Source organism: Cryptomeria japonica, chromosome 4 (genome assembly GCF_030272615.1).
Source record: "Cryptomeria japonica chromosome 4, Sugi_1.0, whole genome shotgun sequence".
Lineage (NCBI taxonomy): Eukaryota > Viridiplantae > Streptophyta > Pinopsida > Cupressales > Cupressaceae > Cryptomeria > Cryptomeria japonica.
In genome coordinates, this window is record NC_081408.1 from 679,547,917 (window position 1) to 679,567,197 (window position 19,281).

General features: G+C 31.0%; 2 protein-coding genes across 2 annotated transcripts; both read left to right on the forward strand.

The window, feature by feature from the left end:
* Window positions 1-2,155: 2,155 nt before the first annotated feature.
* On the forward strand, window positions 2,156-5,334 carry LOC131028651 (glutamate decarboxylase). The gene is made up of 7 exons (XM_057958985.2): window positions 2,156-2,533; window positions 2,684-2,888; window positions 3,189-3,389; window positions 3,506-3,720; window positions 3,909-4,162; window positions 4,575-4,627; window positions 4,713-5,334. The coding sequence occupies exons 1-7, from the start codon at window positions 2,448-2,450 to the stop codon at window positions 5,169-5,171; spliced, it is 1,473 nt and encodes a 490-aa protein (XP_057814968.2). The 5' UTR covers window positions 2,156-2,447; the 3' UTR covers window positions 5,172-5,334.
* A 10,339-nt stretch (window positions 5,335-15,673) lies between these two features.
* LOC131028655 (glutamate decarboxylase-like) lies at window positions 15,674-18,476 on the forward strand. The gene is made up of 7 exons (XM_057958995.2): window positions 15,674-15,797; window positions 15,945-16,149; window positions 16,549-16,749; window positions 16,867-17,081; window positions 17,168-17,421; window positions 17,787-17,839; window positions 17,925-18,476. Exons 1-7 carry the CDS (start codon window positions 15,712-15,714, stop codon window positions 18,378-18,380), a joined length of 1,470 nt encoding a protein of 489 aa, XP_057814978.2. The 5' UTR covers window positions 15,674-15,711; the 3' UTR covers window positions 18,381-18,476.
* Window positions 18,477-19,281: the final 805 nt, after the last annotated feature.

The window sequence follows — 19,281 nt, forward strand, 5'->3', positions numbered from 1 at the left end:
ATCTAGATATGAATAAAACCTTTCTAATTGTTTTTAGATATATAAGCAACATATCTATTTTATTTTTTTTTCCCATGTAAATAAAATCTTTCTATATTTTTCCTAAGTAACATTTCTATTTTATTTTACTTTTTTTTTGCATGCAATTCATTTTAAATTATAAAATTTAAATAAATTCTATTTTTTCTAAACATTAAATAAATCATCAAATTTAAAACTAAATTTAGATATAAATGGAACCTTTTTTACTTTTGTACATAAATTTTTTTTTTAACTTTTTAAAATTTTAATAAATGATATAATTATTCTAATCAATCAAATTTAATCAATTAAATCATGGGCAACAAGCATGCAATCCTCTCTTAACTTGTGCTCTACATTATTGCAGTTGCAACTTGTTTTTTTCTTGCCCATTCCTTGCATTTTTCATTTCAAACCATTTGTAAATTAATTGACAACATAAATTTAAGAATCGTATAATATAGTCCTTTCTAAATGCAATACTTTTTCTTTATTTGTGAATCAGATTGTAATGAATATAAAGAAAACTTAATGGAGTTCCATGATAACACAATATATTTAAAAGGAATAAATGCCCCTAGTTTATTAACGCAGACAGGTGGGGCATCTAAATCAAAATTAAAACTCATACTAATTGTCAATTCTTCAGAAAATCAGAAACTACAAGAAGCGATTAAAATACATAGAAAATCAGAAACCCTAAATCATCTTATGGCAGAAATATATTCTCCAATATTGAAGATTCGATTGAGCACAAAAATTTCCTTTAGCATCTCCATAAATTCATGGGGTTGATCTTATTACCAAGCCTTCTTGATGTGATGAAAAATTGTGAAAACACAGAACAAATCCTTGGAGAAGATTTGGCATTGGAGAATGTGGAGATCGCATAGGTAATCCAATCTTGCAAAAAATATAAAATCCAAGTGATGTGCGAGATGATTGGGGATTTGAGCCAACAAATAAATGTAATACCATATGATTTCAGGTTTATACCCGTGAAACGTAATACCAAGTTTCTTCTATCCATGCCCTTGTTGAAATTTTTTGCAAGACCTATTCGTTGTTCTGCAAACTGTCAATAGGAGTAAGCAAGAAAACAGAAAAGCGCACAATATAAATAACAATACTCACAAACAAAGAATAAATAGACCAAGCACAAAAAGAGAGGTATATACCAGAAGTCAGGACATATAGAAAACTAAAATGATACAAAGAAAAAGTGTGATGCTTCCTTCTTCATTGAGGGCACGAGAAACACATTAATTATGCAAGGTAAATGTGAATCAAAGCACCTGGATAAAAAAATAATAATTTATGATTATTCAAGTTGGATGCTAATCAATCTCTTGCATTGAAAATCAAAATTACCAGTGAGCAAATCAAAGAACTTGCCAAAGAATTCCCCTGCAAATATTGCAATCCATTGATCAAGTTGTGGAGTATTTAATATTGTGTATTGAGCATTGTTGCATGCATGGAGAACTCCAATTGACCACTTCATAACTGTTTCATATTGCATTTACAAATACACACAATTTTAGTAATTACTATTGACAACTCATGAAAATAAGTAATTGTGGTAATGGAGACGTGTTTTTTTTCTAATAAAATAAAATATTATCAAATGACCATCCAACTTCTTGAAAACGTAACTGCAACTCCCCCTGCTCAGGGGGAGCTGTATAGGAACGCCTCTCGACGTAATCATTTCAATCAATTATCGTTTAGAATCTTTTCACCAGCTCTCCACCATTGATCAATATCAGATAATCTATAAAATCCACTTTTTTTTTATCAATGACAAAGATAAGAATGAATATAAAATAAAACTATAATGATATAATAATAAAATAATAATAATGTAGATTTTTTTGCTTTGATCAATAATTTAATAAAAATATAATAATATAATAGTTTTTTAAGTAAAATAATAAAAACTATAATATTTTCATTATACGTATATTATAAATATGATGAAAATTTCAAATAAGAAATAATGGTCAGGAAGGGTGCATGCTATTTCTATCATCGCTTAACACGGCAGATAACGTTTTATAAGAAATATTTATAAAGTAAACCAAAGAAAAGTTCACAAACTCCGTTAAAAGCAACGGTGGTTCAAAAACAGGAGGGAAAAACAGTTTTGGCTTACAGTATGCAAAAACCCACAGAATTGCCTTTAAATACAACAATCTACCTAAGCAGACAAAGGGAGAAAATCGAAACCATGGCTGCCCTCTAGAATAATAATAGAACTTCACAAGAATATAGAATAATAAACAGAGCCGGTTATCTTTCGGCACAGACATTTTGATGCGTAATGATGGTTTGAACACTATATAACAAGTAGAACTTCTCGTCAACAAAACCATTCTTCATTCTAAATTTATACCGTACATTCTGATAACATTATACAGGTAAAAATGGCGCTCAGTGAAGCCACACGACATTCAGACGGTGTCATTGATTCTATGTTTGCCTCCCTTTATCTGCAGAATTCTCTACCAAAGTATGTATGCATTGCTTGAATTAGGTTTTAAGTAAATGTGTTTATTTTTAAATTGTCTTTCCTTTAATTACATGTCTGGATCTGAAAAAAAATGTCATACATAGTTATGCAGATTAGTTTAAGATCTTGATGAATTGAATTAATATGCAGGTTTGAGCTTCCTGAGAAATCAACTCCTAAGGAGGTTGCATATCAGATCATCAGTGATGAGCTTATGCTTGATAGCAATCCAAGGCTTAATTTGGCCTCTTTTTTCGCAACATGGATGGAGCCTGAGTGCAATAAGCTCATAATGGAAGCCATCAATAAGAACTATGTTGATATGGATGAGTACCCTGTCACTACTGAGCTTCAGGTCAGTGTTTATTTTCAATTCAACAAGGATATATTTTACTTGATTATCAATCAACATCTGCTAATTAAGTTCTGATGACAAGGGTTTCATGAATTGTTTGGAGAAGGTCATTAGTATTTTTATCTTGATAGATCTCTTTTAAACTTCGTTCTGTGTGTTTTCAGAAAAGAAGTGCTCTGTTTTATTATATACATTATAAGCTGAAATCAGGGATAAAATTGTCAGATTTGATTGTATGAAGATAGAATTGATGTGGAGATGGGATGCTGTTTAATTTGTTTTGTGAATTGGAAATTTCAGAATCGGTGTGTGAATATAATAGCTCGAATGTTCCATGCACCTATTTCTGATAAAGAGCAAGCTATTGGTGTTGGGACTGTGGGATCTTCTGAGGCTATAATGCTCGCTGGCCTTGCACTCAAGCGCAAGTGGCAGAACAAGAGAAAAACTCAAGGGAAGCCTTATGACAAACCCAATATTGTGGCTGGTGCCAATGTCCAGGTTTCAACTTTTAACTAATCCTTTTTTCTCTGTTTTCCTGAAATTTGAAAATAATTAGCTGGGCTCTGCATGTTTTGGTAATGGTAATTGTTGTTGTGTATGACATTGTTTTGCAGGTCTGTTGGGAGAAGTTTGCTCGGTATTTTGAGGTGGAACTAAAAGAGGTGAAGCTGAGAGAGGGATATTATGTTATGGACCCTCAAAAAGCTGTAGAATTGGTAGATGAAAACACCATTTGTGTTGCTGCCATTTTAGGGTCTACTTATAATGGCGAATTTGAGGATGTGAAACTGCTCAATGACCTTTTGATGGAAAAGAATAATAAAACAAAGTATGAATTCAAATTAGTTGTTTTTTGAAATTTGTTTAAGAATTTTGTTTTTCAGTAAGAATAAAGGTAGGGTTTTTAAAAGGCCCTAACCCTTTTATAGGATATTTGTTCAAAACTTATCCAGAAAATTTACAGTGGTTATAGTAATTTGAGTATTGCTCAGAAAATGTGATTATGTGAATGTTTAGGTGGGACACTCCAATACATGTTGATGCTGCAAGTGGTGGGTTCATTGCACCATTTCTGTACCCAAATTTGGAGTGGGACTTTAGGCTGCCACTAGTGAGAAGCATCAATGTGAGTGGGCACAAATATGGACTTGTTTATGCTGGAATTGGATGGGTTGTTTGGCGTGGCAAGCAAGACCTTCCAGAAGAACTCATTTTCCATATCAATTATCTTGGAACTGATCAACCAACTTTCACACTCAATTTCTCTAAAGGTAGGCGATTTTTTTAAGAATGAAATAGAATGAAGTATTTTATGTTCTCTTTAGATGAATCCTCTAGGATCTTTGACACAGGGTAAGTAGAAATAGAATTTATCCCAACAAGTTTTGTTGAGGCAGACCAAGTTATAATAGATTTTCTTACAGAAATTCTGTAGCCAATGTACTACCCACTGCTTGAAGGAATCATTTATGTAATGCATTGTTCCACTGAAAAAGTTCAGGCAGCAATGGTTTACCTAATTGTAATCCAAACAAAGTAATATTTAACTAGGTTCTGTATATTCACCATGATCTCCCGTCTATAAAATTGAGGAGAAACTCATCGCATCTCATCTTTATTGAAAAGGGTAAATTCAGAATAATTCTTCAGGGGAGGATCTAATTTTGGCCCAATTCAATGCAGGTGCAAGTCAAATCATTGCTCAGTACTACCAATTTATTCGCCTTGGCTTTGAGGTAAGAAATGAACGGTTTAAATGATCAGTAATTTATGTTTGAAACGAACCAATCAACAAAAACCCTAACTGTACAACTGGTGCAGGGATACAAGAGAATCATTGAAAACTGCAGGGCAAATGCCAAATACTCACGGGACAGTCTTATAAGGACAGGGCGCTTCAATATGTTATCAAAAGAGGAGGGTGTACCTCTAGTTGCATTCTGTCTCAAGGACAAGCTCAAGTACAATGAACTTGATATTTCAGAACACCTGAGAAGATTTAAGTGGATGGTACCTGCCTATAATATGGCTCCAGATGCTCAGCACATAAGCGTTCTGCGCGTGGTTATACGAGAGGATTTCAGCAGAAGCTTGGCGGACAGGCTCGTCCAAGACATTCGCACAGTTTTAAATGAATTGGACTCGCTGCCATTCAAACCAGAGAAGGAGGCGGCGGCCAATGTTGTTGCTGCTGCAGCAAATGGAAATGGCCACAAGGTTTTAATCAAGAGGAAGGTCAAGGATCTAAATTCCCACCACAAAACCAAAGCAATTTGTTAAATACCATTCTCACTGCTTATAGATTAGTAGTTTCTAACGAGCAATGTCGACAGATATAAACTCCATTAAGGAACATGGATGCAATTCATTAAATATTACATTTAAATGAATTTTGGTGCCAATTCCTACTCGTTTGTAGTGAAGGATGGAAATGAAAATGGATTCTTTTATAATCAATAATATAGGAACAGATGATTAATTGAAACACAATTCAGAATTACAGAATCAAATATTAGGTATATGATTTGTTTAACAAGCAATAAACAGTAAATGAAAACATGCATATAAGATAAGTAAGAAAAATGATAACAAAATCTTGTATCTTCACTCAAAAAATTCCCACCAAAAAATCTGTCTTGAGGAAAGAATAAACCCAAAATTAGAATTTGTTCTAATCAGAATTCAAAAAAAAGAAAAAGAAAAAGAAAAAACCTAAAATTAGAATTTGTTCAAATCAGAGTTAAAAAAAGAAGTAGTAAACGTTCATAATCATATTGAACATGTCCAAATGCTTAGCCACATAACCACCACCATCCATTATAAAGGTATACAACTTATTTCTTATGGAAATTTCTCTCAACTTCTTTCAAGAGCTTATGTGGTGTTTTCTTAGTAAGATATTTTGTAATCAATTGTATGAGTTTTTAATGTATCAACATATTTTATATCATATTCAATAATATCGTCAGGATGAGGATTTATCCATCATCAATATATGCAGTGAAAATTGAAAATGCTAAGTGGATTCTAACAAGTTACTTCATATTTTTATTCCATAGATCTCAACTAGCTTTTGAAATTTTGTTGGGTTTGGATATAAACATGATAATCCATAAGTTTTGTGTGTGTGTGCGCGGGCATGCACGCACACAAATATATCTTCTATCTTGGGCTTCCACAACTTAAAGTTAGCTCTAGTGAGCATCTTCATCTCTATCCTTGATGTGCTTAATGTTTTCCTATAACAAGATTTTCTATGCAAGATCCCACTCAACAAGATTAGACCAAAAAAAGCTTATCCCTAACACCTAAGACCAAGGTGATCAAAATTTGATACTAAATGAAAGGAATCAGAGGTGTGGAATATAGTTCTACACTAATCAATGGGAGGAGGTATGTGCAAACATTAAATCAATAATATAATTACAAGGAAATAAACATTTGTGTGGGAATTTAAAAAAAAAAGAAATACCTCAAAATCCAAGCAACTATATGTATTATTCAGTAATCAAATGTTTATAATGCAAAATTGTAGATTCTATATTTATAGGAATATCGTCAACAATAAATTTGGAACAATTTTAGCATCATAATGATACATAGAAAAATCACTACGAAAACTCCATCTCAAGAACCCAACAAATTGGAGAGTAATACATAAAGCCATCAAACTATAATTAGAAAACCATAAAACTACCTAAAATGTGGTGCCTAAACTAGTTAAAATCTAATTTCTAAATACCAAGATGAGTTTATTGGCTAAAAATAAAACATTATTCACGCATCATAAGATTGTAATAATCCATTTAACAAATTGGGTGATACACTTTAGTTCCATTATCTCCACTCAAAGATGTATTATGATGTGTCGTTCCATCCATCATAAGTTGGTCAACAATTGTATTCCCCTTTTATAGCTCTCTCATGTCATAGATCCTCTTATACTTTTTATGCAAGAGGCCCAACTTCCAAAAGTCACAAGTTTTGACCCAAGAAACTAATTGAGATGCCTGTTTTGTAAATTGAAGATTCCCAAAAGATCTACATTGTTGCAACTAGTTTGCTCTAGTTAACACCCATTTTGATAATTTTTGAGAAGTTAAAATCAATTTCTAAAGATCTTAAAAATGTATGTCTTATATTTTATATCCTAAAAAATCATATTTATTCAATTCTTAATAAAAGAATACAAGTTTGAGACACTTTTTCTAATAGAACATAATATAATTCAGCAACTTACAATCACACTAATTTGTAACAAGAATTCAAGCCTTATAGTGGATGATGGTCTTATAGACCTTTTCTTGCATCGGTAAATCCTACAACACTATTATGACAACAAATCATATTTATTTTTTATCTTAAGATATATAATACTAAGTTTTTTTGAAATTCATTTTCAAAGGAGAATGAAATAAATAAATAAATATTTAAAAACAATAAAAAATATTATTTTTGATACATAGACATTTCATCTTATTTGAAACAAAACAAAACAAAACCTATTGATAGAAACCCACCCTATTCTTTAAAATAAATAGTATGAAATTAATAGTTCATTGACTTAAATCTATTAATAGTCATTAACAAATATAAATATCACATTAATGTATTAAAAAAAATATAATTTATATAATGAAGTTCACATATATAAAAAAATATTTTTTTTCTAATTCTTCTAAGAAAACTAAAATCACCCACAAATTCCTTTTCCCAAAAATTTAGATTTTGATATTTTAAAATGAAATAGAATAAAAGAGATTCATCATAAAATATCAAATTAAAAGTAAAAAATGGAAAAAAACAACTCAAAATCAAGGGCTACATAACCTTGAAATCCCCTTCGAATGCTCATATAGAGATAGCTTGTTAAAAGTAAGTAAAGTTCACTTCTAAATTCAAACATGAAGATTACAATAGGTTAGATAAAATTATTTCTTCTTAAAATTTGAAAAAATATGTTATGATTTATAGGATTGAAGTGGTTCATTGATGTTGAAATAATATATATAATTGGACAAAAGAAGATTTTAAGGTATTTTTTCTAAGTTATTATAAAACATATTTTTTAATATAAAATAGTAATAATTATTTTAAAGTGTTTTTAAAGAGAATTTTCCTTGCATCTATAAGACAAATGTTTTGAAAAGATGTAGATATTTATGTTGTCTTATAGCTAAACCTTCATTGTAATCACTCAACATGTATAAAGTCAATACTATCACAAAAGGGAAAAGAAATATAAACTAAATCCATCATGGAAAGTGGATTTTCCTTACATTTTACAAAATAGAAATATACATAATATGTATTGTAAGAAAAAGGACATTAGAAAACATGTGTAGTACCTATTGCAGATAGGCTGAAATGTATGATGGTCCAACTAGTTAATTGTCCTTTTCGTCAAAGGCAAGAAAATATAAGACACATCTTTTGGGGATGCCAATTTGTTAAAAATTAGTGGAACTTGGTTTTTAATGATTGTTTAGCCATCTTTGAGCACAAATTAACTTGGAAATGAGTCTTTCTTGGTGTGGGGTTACATGTTAATACTATTGGTGATGGGGTTAGACATATCATTTTGTACCATATATGGAGATATAGGTGCAAAGCCATTTTTAATAGCCTTAATACTCACCAAGAAGCTTCTTTTGTAGGGTTTTACTCAAATGTTCTTTATTGTCTCACTTCACTCTTTTCTCAATTATAGGCAAAGGCTGAGAAGAATTTGAAGATTGACTTCCGAATTCAACAAATCAAAATTCAGGTTAAGCTACTACTCAACAAAAGGAAGGTGGTATAATGGCACATGGACTAAATCCTCTTTTGAAGATTGATTGTTGTTTCATCATATCTTGTTAATGTTATTGCTGGTATATTAGATATATGTTGTCCTTACAACATCTTATGTCATTCCTAGTGGACCAACAAACCTGATTTCTATTGTCTATGCTATATAGCTAATGCTTCTCCTATGTCTATTTGTAGTTGTGATTCTTAGTCTTATGTTTGTAAACATGTTCTCATACAACTATATGTTTGTTGTTATGGTCTACTCTTTAACAGTCTATTGAGTGTCTCTCTTATGTAATATTTTGCATTCTTTCAATACAAAAAAAAGAACATTTGTAGTACTACAAATAATAAAGATTCTATATTGACACTATCCCATATAATATTTATGAGAATTAAATAGGAAAATACATGTCACCATTTATAAAATATAGATTTTTAAGAGAAAACAAATATATATTAAATCAAATTTTAAAAGAAAGGACACAACCACACAAGGTAGATCTTCTACAAAATATAGTTGTCATGCTTATTTGTTATAAATCATAATAACTTAGTTGAAAGAATTCAAAGAAGATCATAATTGGAAAATTATATTTATTCCTATTAGAAAATGAAAATTTAAAAATGTTTCTTATGTGTTTGTAGGTGATCTAACACGGTACAATGACAATGAATAAACATTTCCAACATGAGACAATCTCTTGGGTGAAAGATTACACATTATTCAAATTTTTTTTACATAAGATATCACTGTTAACGAAATTTAATGAATTTAAATCAAATTGTACTTTATTTTTTAGAGCAAGAATGTCAATCTCAAATAAAAAGATTTAAAATTGAGTTTCATATCTTTAATTCCATGTAAAATTTTAAAAACCTAAAACATGACCATGTTGTCTCAATTGACCACTTAATAGAAAAAAAGATAAACTACTTTAAAGAGAATTAAGTTTTTCAATAAAGATTCAAAGTTTAAAATGACTTAAAATTTAATTAAGTAAAATGATAATAAAAATGGTTTAATTATTGAAGTCTTATTTATATGAGTAGACTTATTAATTATTGATTTTAATTTTAAAAATATATTTTATTTTTTAAACAGATTAATGTCATTTCAAAGGAATAATTAAACTACTTTGATTGTTTCTTCTTTTTGAATGAACAAAGAACTAAATTAAAAGAGTTGGAAAATCAATCAACAAAATTAAATTACATTTGATCGAGTGTGCTCAATTTATTGAATGGAAATTATTTTAGACTTTCAAATTGTGAGATTTTGCCAAGATCAAGAACTCAATGAAAAGTACAAAATAGAGAGACAAAATAGATGATAGGAATAAATTGTATTCTATCAAGATGAAAATACTGATCAATCGGATCATCAACCAATCAATACATACAATGAATATGAGCCTGCTTATATAGGCAAGGCTATATGGATAAGTGAGCACACAAACATGACACGTGACTCAATAAGAAACAAGGGTAGGTAGGAGAAACAATATAATATTCCACAAGAGGTGGATCACCCACCGAATGTGGAATGTAACAACAAGATAAGACCACAAAAGGTGGAAATTCTCCTACACACACTATCCCAATGTGACACAAACACCCAAGTGTCTCATACCCAAACTACTATGATATGCATGTACCTAAGTAAATTTAAGTAAGGTGTAATAATATCCAACATGAATAAATAATTACACCAACACAAATGAATCAATTGCATTGAGAAAAAAATTCCTCAAATTTTATAAAATGCATCTCTTAACTAGAAAGAATCCAAGTTAGATAAATTATTAGAGTATATTCATTTTGCATGAAAGCAAAGGCCAAAGTTTCAAAATAACTAGAAATCAAATTTAGGAGGATGATAGTCATAGGCTAAATTTTTTAAAATATCAAATGTAGATTATCTAATTAGTAGTATTGTACTAAGTATTTCTTATTTTATTAAAATTATTTTTACACAAGTTTTATCCAAAAACTTGTTCACAATAATTTTACTATAGACCAATTTGTTATCTATTTTTGTACAAATAGAAGAATTATAGTTTTAGATAGCTAGAAAGATAATTTAGTAAATAGAGTTGGCTAAATGATTGTATAATTAGTATCTAGTTTAGTATATTGAAGATTTGATCCAGTAATTAATATGATTAACTTTTGGGTATAAAATATTAACTTTTGTGTAGAAAAAAGAGCTTTATTTTTAAAAAATTAATTCCAACAAAGAAGAATGGTCAAATAAGTAAATATAATTCTTATCATTTTTATATAAATAATAAAAAAATAAAATTGAAAAGCCAATTTAACAATATAATGATAAAAATTAATTAAATAGATAAAAAATAGTTCCATATAATAGGAAGAAATTTAGATCCATATTTTAAATATATTGAAACAAAACATCAAGAACTATTAGATTACATCTTATTGTTACCTATTTATTCATTGAATGAAACCCCAAAATTTGAAATATATATTTATTCATTGAAAGAAAGTCCAAAGTTTTGAACAAATGGAAAGTCTAAACTATTTAAATATTATTGGATTTTGTATGGAAAATCAATGAAAACTCTCGAAATGGTTAGATTATATCAAAATATGAATGATGTTTTGTAATCAAAGCCACCTTTGATTTTTAAATTGGTAATGTAAGATAACAAAATCATATTTTTAAATCAAGTTGTAAGCAAATTTTATATATAACACATAAAAAAATTGAAATACAAACATATGTTGGTAAAAATGAAAGTTTGTTACCTCTTAAATATATGAACATAGCCCAATGGTGAGCTCTTGATATAAAAGCTAAATGCCTATCATTCTTTGATAATATCTAACACTAAAATTAAAAATTATAATATTAAACATCGTACATAACTACTTTGTGTAGACACTTAGATTTTATTGGGAATAGGTAACTTAACTTTGCAAATTCCTAATGTTTATTTTAATATATTTTGTATAAACTTATTATTTTATCTTTCACTAATTTTATCTTCTTGTGGAGAGTTGGTATCTCACTTTGAGGTAGTATGGTTAGACCATGTTTTGATACCTTGTGGTGTGTAAGTTCATTATGAAAGGAAGTTACACATAATAAATTCTATATGGGTAAGAGTATGCATGTCAGTTTATCGTTCTTATATTTATCCTCTCCAGAAGAGATGGGAGGTTCATTAGATTTTGTCTTAGGCTTTAGTTTCTTCTTTCCTTTTCATTTGGGTGATTAAGTGATTACTACCCAACTTTTGGGAAGTGCATATAATTTGATAAACTTAGATTGTTGTCTAGTTTGAAAATATCCATAAAATGAATCAAAATAAGGCATGGCAAATGCATCATCTAGAGCATTCATGGTGGAATGGAAGGTAGAATAAAATAGAACAAATAATGCTTTTAACTTAGAAAAAATGAAGAGAAAGAGAAGTGAATTTTACTTTTATTTGTAAAACATGAAATTTGATAATTTTACTGAATATATTTGTATATTTATCTCATACTTGCTTAGGTGTTGCACATTTCTCAAAATGGAAAAATAAGCTATCATAAGTATGTAAAGTCGTTGAACCCATTGCCTCATCACGTTTGTTTCTATGAGAAAGTATTTCACACTCCCTACTATAAGTAGATTGATGTTCATCCAAATCAGTCCTTGAAACCCTTAGATAGGAGAAATCATTGTATATTTATTATTCATGCATGATGGTTATGAGGAGTGAGGAGCTCAAACAAATCTAAATCCACCATTAAAATAACAAATACAAACAAAGAAAAATACATAATTTATATTTTAATAATCAATACGTAGCCTCCTAAATATTGATCAATACTAAAAATGAAGTACCCCAAGAAAAATCAACCACCAATTTTAACAATGTGTATAGAATGAGTCAAAAGTATTGAAATCACTCCAAACTAGAATTTTGATGTCTAAGGTACAATATATAAATTTTCTATGGATAGATTTGTAGTGCTAACACTTATAAGAATTTAAAAAATTGAGACCAAAAGCCAAAATTTAAAGCAATTTGGACTTCAATCAACAATATTTAGTATTTAAAATAAAATATTAAAATTTTCTTTTTATTAGTACAAAATAATTAGAAATCTTTCTTAAGACTATAAGAAGTTAAGAATTTGACACCTTGGTGAAAAGTTATGCTTGTAAAAAAAAATGCTCCCTTTAGGTAATAAAAATGGACCTCAATTCATTGTTGGGGTGGTTGAACTAAGCTAACTTGTTATTGATCTAGATGGAGGCGGTGTTTGGGTGGAAATAATATGTCAAAACAATGTTTGGGTTGTGAAACTAGGTGAAACATAGTGATGGTTCTCACACATTGCTTAGGGTTAAGCCTCTTTTGACTCAGGGTGATTGGGATCCACCAATTCCAAGTGATTAGGAACAAAACACATTGAGGAAAATAAACATTTGTTTAGTTTAAAAGTTTAAAAGAATTGTATCCAACTATGTAGAATATTTTATAGATTGATAATATATATATATATATATGCTAGTGTATGGGCTACATAGATCCATACTATTTATATTCCAATATGATATGAATTTTTTTTTCTTTCAAACCTCTAAATATGGTCAAACTTTGTGGCTCAAAACCATAGAGTGTTTTATATAAAAGTATAAGTTTTGGAGCTTTTTGAACTCAATGGTGAGGCTCATTTGGCCTACAAATGCACCTAGTAAAAAAGCTTCCCAAATCACTACTAGATTTACAAAGGGGCTACCAAATTTGAAGATCTAATAGTATGTAAGAGTTGGACAATAGACTCAAACAACTAGGATCACTTGTAAAACTAGAAATAACCTTCCATAAGAGAGTAGTAAGGAATGAATGCTTTATTGGATGATGTAATAATGATACACTAACACATAATGGACACAAGAGACCTTACTTGTATAGGGAAGGTGAGATGTTAGAACAACATAATATTACGAGAGTTGTCACAATCATATGACATGAGACACAAAAAGTAAATAACCTAAAAGTGCATTAATTGAATATGAGTGTGAATATAACCTAAATAGGAGCTAGTTAGAAAAAATACCCCATTCACATTAACAACACTTATTTCTTTGACATGTTGCACAACATTCTATGTTGAGTTCTAAAGTGTGTAATATGTGGAATGATGTAGAATGTAGATAGAGTTGTCACCGATCTTTTATGGAATGATTCTTGGCACTACATAGATAGAATGTGATGGTAATAGTTACACATGAGCTTGGTTATTTAGGGATTGGGATATGGTTCCAAGTGTTGTGTGGGTGGTTCATGATGCAAGGAACTATGCATGAGGTTGCACATAATAGTGCTAATGTTTGTGGTAGACATGCTTATGCAATAGAAAATAGATCTATATGTAATTAAAGTGGGGTGACATCTATAATTACTATTTGAAAACTTGCTAAACAAAAAATCCCTATGTGAATTAATCCAATGACTTTAGATCAACTTTTAAATATTGTAGGCAATCATGCATATGCAACTAGATGATGGTGCAATTTGGATGTGCTATGATTCTCTTATAATGCTCTTCTAATGATTTATTTGTTCCCTTACATGATTTCAAATGAATGAATGAATGAATGAATTTGATCACACCAACATAGCACAAAAATACACAACAAAAACCAAATTTAGATTTTGAATTTTAAAGTTTAAGGTTCATATTTATGACTATAAAATTGACATATATAGAAATGACTTGAATCAATTCTACACTTATAAATCTAATATAAAGTAGTAATTGAAAGATCTAAAGATTATAAACAATTTGTAAAACTAAATGATAAACAATTAATCATGGAGCTAATTTCCACATACGAATGTGCCCCATTAGATTTATTATTACACAAAAACCCTTTGAATCAAAATGGCCCCAAAATATTCCTCCTCCTCAAGGAGTTTTGAAGATAAATACTGATAGTTTTTGTAGAGGGAATCTTTGTCACACTGGTATTGGTGGCATCGATCGAGATAGTTTAGGTGTTGTTCAGTTTTTATTTTCCATCTATAAAGGGTTTCATACAAATACTTATATGGAGGCTCTCACCATTTTGTTTGCTATGGATAGAGGTTGTGTTCTAGGTAGGAGCATGATTATTTGTGAATTTGATTCACAAGTGGTGGTGAATTTGTTGAATGAGCGGCGATTGAATGATGTTAATTGATAGTTAGCTTGGGTTATTTAGTAGATTCTATGATTGAGTAGGTCTTTAGAACTTGTTACCTTTTCTCATATTCCTAGGGAGTGGAATCAAGTCGTGAATTGTTTGGTCAAATGAGCTTTTGATCAAATGTAGGGTTGTAATATTGTGGATAGGAGACACTTGCCTAAAGATTTGTCTCATATGTTGAAGCAATTAGTTGTGAATAATAAAAATGCATGATTCTTTATTCTTTGTTAGACTGTTACCTTTTTACTTTATAATTTTCTTTGTTTGATAAATTTTTACACCTTATGTGAAAAAGAAAAAAAATGACCCCAAAACGTAAAGATATGTTATGCAATTTTCATTATTCAAAGAAGCAGTTGTAAGAGTGTATACTATTCTTATCAGTGACATACACCCGAAGATAGTGTTTTACAAGAGATAGTTCTCAAGCTTAGAATAACACGCGTAGTCGTTGGTCAACCAAAAAAAAGTTCAAAAGGACAGTCGACGGTGGTTCAAAAACAGGAGCGAAAACCAGGTCTGTTTTCCAGTATACAAGGTACCCACAGCATTGTCTTCAAATAGAACAATCTAAATCAGTACAAACGGAGAAAATCGAAACTCCGGAGGCCCCTCTAGAATAGAAGAATTCAGATATTCCCACCCTAAGAATAAAGAATAGTAGAATACGTGAAAAAAATAAACCGATTGGACAGACATTTTGACGCTTGATGCTGTTTGAGCACTATATAACAAGGAGAGCCCTCTCTGCAAGAAAATCATTCTTCATTCTAAATTCATATCATACATTCTGATAACATTATACAAGGAAAAATGGCACTCAGCGAAACCACTCGCCATTCAGATGCTGCCATTGATTCTATGTTTGCCTCCCTTTATCTTCAGAACTCTCTACCAAAGTATGTATGCATTGCTAAAATCAGGTTTCAAATTAATGTGTTTTTCTTTAATTGATTTTTCCTTTCATAATATGGCTGGATCTCAAATATGCCATACCTTGTTATTCAGATTGTTTTAAGATCTTGATGGATTGAATTGATTTGTAGGTTTGAGCTTCCTGAGAAATCAACTCCTAAGGAGGCTGCATACCAGATCATCAGTGATGAGCTTATGCTTGATAGCAATCCAAGGCTTAATTTGGCCTCCTTTGTCACAACATGGATGGAACCTGAGTGCAATAAGCTGATAATGGAAGCCATGAATAAGAACTATGTTGATATGGATGAGTACCCTGTCACCACTGAGCTTCAGGTCATTGTTTATTTTCAGTTCAACAAGGACTTATTTTGTTTAATTATCAATTAACATCTGACAGTTAAGTTGTGATGACAAGGGGTTCAACAATGATTTGGAGAAGGTCATTAGAATTTTTATCTTGATAGATCTCTTTCAAACTTTGCCTTTGTATGTTCAGAAAAGAAGTGCTCTGTTTTATTGTATGTATTTTCAGTAACAATGTCCTAATGGCCTGTTGTTGTGTTGGTCAATGCACTGGCTGTTTAAGTAGAGACCTGAATCTTTACATAAAGTTCCAAACAGTTGTTGGGTTGAACATAATGCGTCAACTGTTTAAGCTCTTCCTGCTTATGTATGATAAATTGATGTGGAGATGGGAAGGTGCTTAATTTGTTTTGTGAATTGGAATTTCAGAACCGGTGTGTGAATATAATAGCTCGAATGTTCCATGCATCTATTTCTGATAAAGAGCAAGCTATTGGTGTTGGAACTGTGGGATCTTCAGAGGCTATAATGCTCGCTGGCCTTGCATTCAAACGCAATTGGCAGAACAAGAGAAAAGCTCAAGGGAAGCCTTATGACAAGCCCAATATTGTGACTGGTGCCAATGTCCAGGTTTCAATTTATGCCTAATTTATTTTCCTCTGTTTTCCTGAAATCTTCAAATAATTAGCTGGGTTCTACATCTTTTTTGTAATGGTAATTGATGTTGTGTATGGAATTGTTTTGCAGGTCTGTTGGGAGAAGTTTGCTCGGTATTTTGAGGTAGAACTGAAAGAGGTGAAGCTGAGAGAGGGATATTATGTTATGGACCCTCAAAAAGCTGTAGAATTGGTAGATGATAACACCATTTGTGTTGCTGCCATTTTAGGGTCTACTTATAATGGCGAATTTGAGGATGTGAAACTGCTTAATGACCTTTTGATGGAAAAGAACAACAAAACAAAGTATGAAGTAAACCAAATTAGTTGTTTTCTAAATTTATCCAGGAAATTTATTGTGGTTGAAGCAATTTGATTATGTGAATTTTTAGGTGGGACACTCCAATACATGTTGATGCTGCGAGTGGTGGGTTCATTGCACCATTTCTGTACCCAAATTTGGAGTGGGACTTCAGGCTGCCATTGGTTAGGAGCATCAATGTGAGTGGGCACAAATATGGACTTGTTTATGCTGGAATTGGATGGGTTGTTTGGCGTGGCAAGAAAGACCTTCCAGAAGAACTTATTTTTCATATCAATTATCTTGGAGCTGATCAACCCACTTTCACACTCAATTTCTCTAAAGGTGGGTGATTTTTTTAAGTATGACATAGAATGAAGTATTTTATGTTCTTAGATAGACACGCTAGGATCTATTGTATAGGGGAAGTAGAAACATAATTTATCCCAACAAGTTTTTTGGGGCAGAACAAGCTATAATCATTTGTGCAATTCAATGTTTTAAGGGTACCACTGAAAATGTTCAGGTGGTCATGGATTACTGGTCATGCAAACCCAAAGTTAAAAGCTGACAAAGTACCATGATCTCCAGTGTGTATAAAACTAAGGAGAAGAAACCCATTGTCTCATCTTTGTTGAAAAGCGTAAATACAGAACAATGATACATTGATTCTTCAGGGGAGGGTTTGATTTTCGCCTAATTGAATACAGGTGCAAGTCAAATCATTGCTCAGTACTACCAACTTATTCGGCTTGGCTTTGAGGTAAGAAACAAATGATTTGATTAATCAGTAATATATGTTTGTAATGAACCAATTACCAAAAAGCCCAATCGTAAAACTACTGCAGGGATACAAGAGAATCATTGAAAATTGCAGGGCAAATGCCAAATATTTACGTGATAGCCTTATAAGAACAGGGCGATTCAATATGCTGTCAAAAGAGGAGGGTGTACCTCTAGTTGCCTTCTCTCTCAAGGAGAAGCTCAAGTATAATGAACACGATATTTCAGAACACCTGAGAAGGTTTAATTGGGTGGTACCTGCGTATAATATGGCTCCAGAGGCTCAGCACATAAGCCTTCTGCGTGTGGTGATACGAGAGGATTTCAGCAGAAGCTTGGCTGACAGGCTCGTAAAAGACATTCGCACAGTTTTGAATGATTTGGACTCGCTGCCATTGAAGCCCGAGAAGGAGAAGAAGGCTCATGTTGGTGCTGCTGCAAATGGAAATGGCCATAGGGTTTTAACCAGGAGGAAGGTCAAGGATCTAAATTCCCACCGCAAAACCAAAGCAATTTGCTAAATACTGATTATTGATTAATAGTTGCAATAATGAGGATGTGGTGAGAGATTAGTGCTGGGAGTTACTCTGATTTGATTCATTGAGGTATTGCATTTAACAGGGATTTACAAACAGATATTTATGTTTTGTTACAAAATTTCAGTTATCATTCGATAATTAAGTGTTACTGCTGATAGAGATTAGGATGTGATAAAATTGAAGAATTTAGAAGAGATTTAAGAGGAAACTCTTGAAGAGTTATGTTTGTGTTAAGAATGACTATTTGTTGAAGGATTTTAAAATTAATTATTGGTGAAGTTGAATGGTATATATGTGTATTGTTTGTATTTTGAGATTTTTTTGTTTGTGTAATATCGTAAATGAGGGATGTCGTTCTATATGAACACTCAATATTAATGTAATGGTTCAAGTTCATAGGTTTAGTGATTCAACAAGGGTTTGAATTCAATATGGATAATTGGCGAATGTTTCAAACTTGCAAGCTCAATAATTTACTAGGGGTTCAACTTAACAGCCTAATAGAAATTTGAACTTTGGTAGCAAGGATAGCAACCCAATAATTCAACCATCACATTGTGCAATAAAGAACAATTAAACAAAATTACTTTGAAAAGAATGCTCTAATACAAAAGTTTGGGAAACTCAATTTCTATCTAAATAAAGCACTCAAAGGATGAGATACAAGGCTTGAACAACTACAACATAAAAAATATGAAGCTTATTAGCAGATCTAAAATTAAGTTGTCTTAATAGGGAATAACCATGCTTAGACCCTAAGTATTGTTACATAGATGTCTATCTTTATTTTAGAATATTGCAAGTTATCTATGCTAGGTATTGTTAACTAACTTCTTAACTAAATTTAGATAGTTTGTATTGGATCATTTAATACACTCTTGTA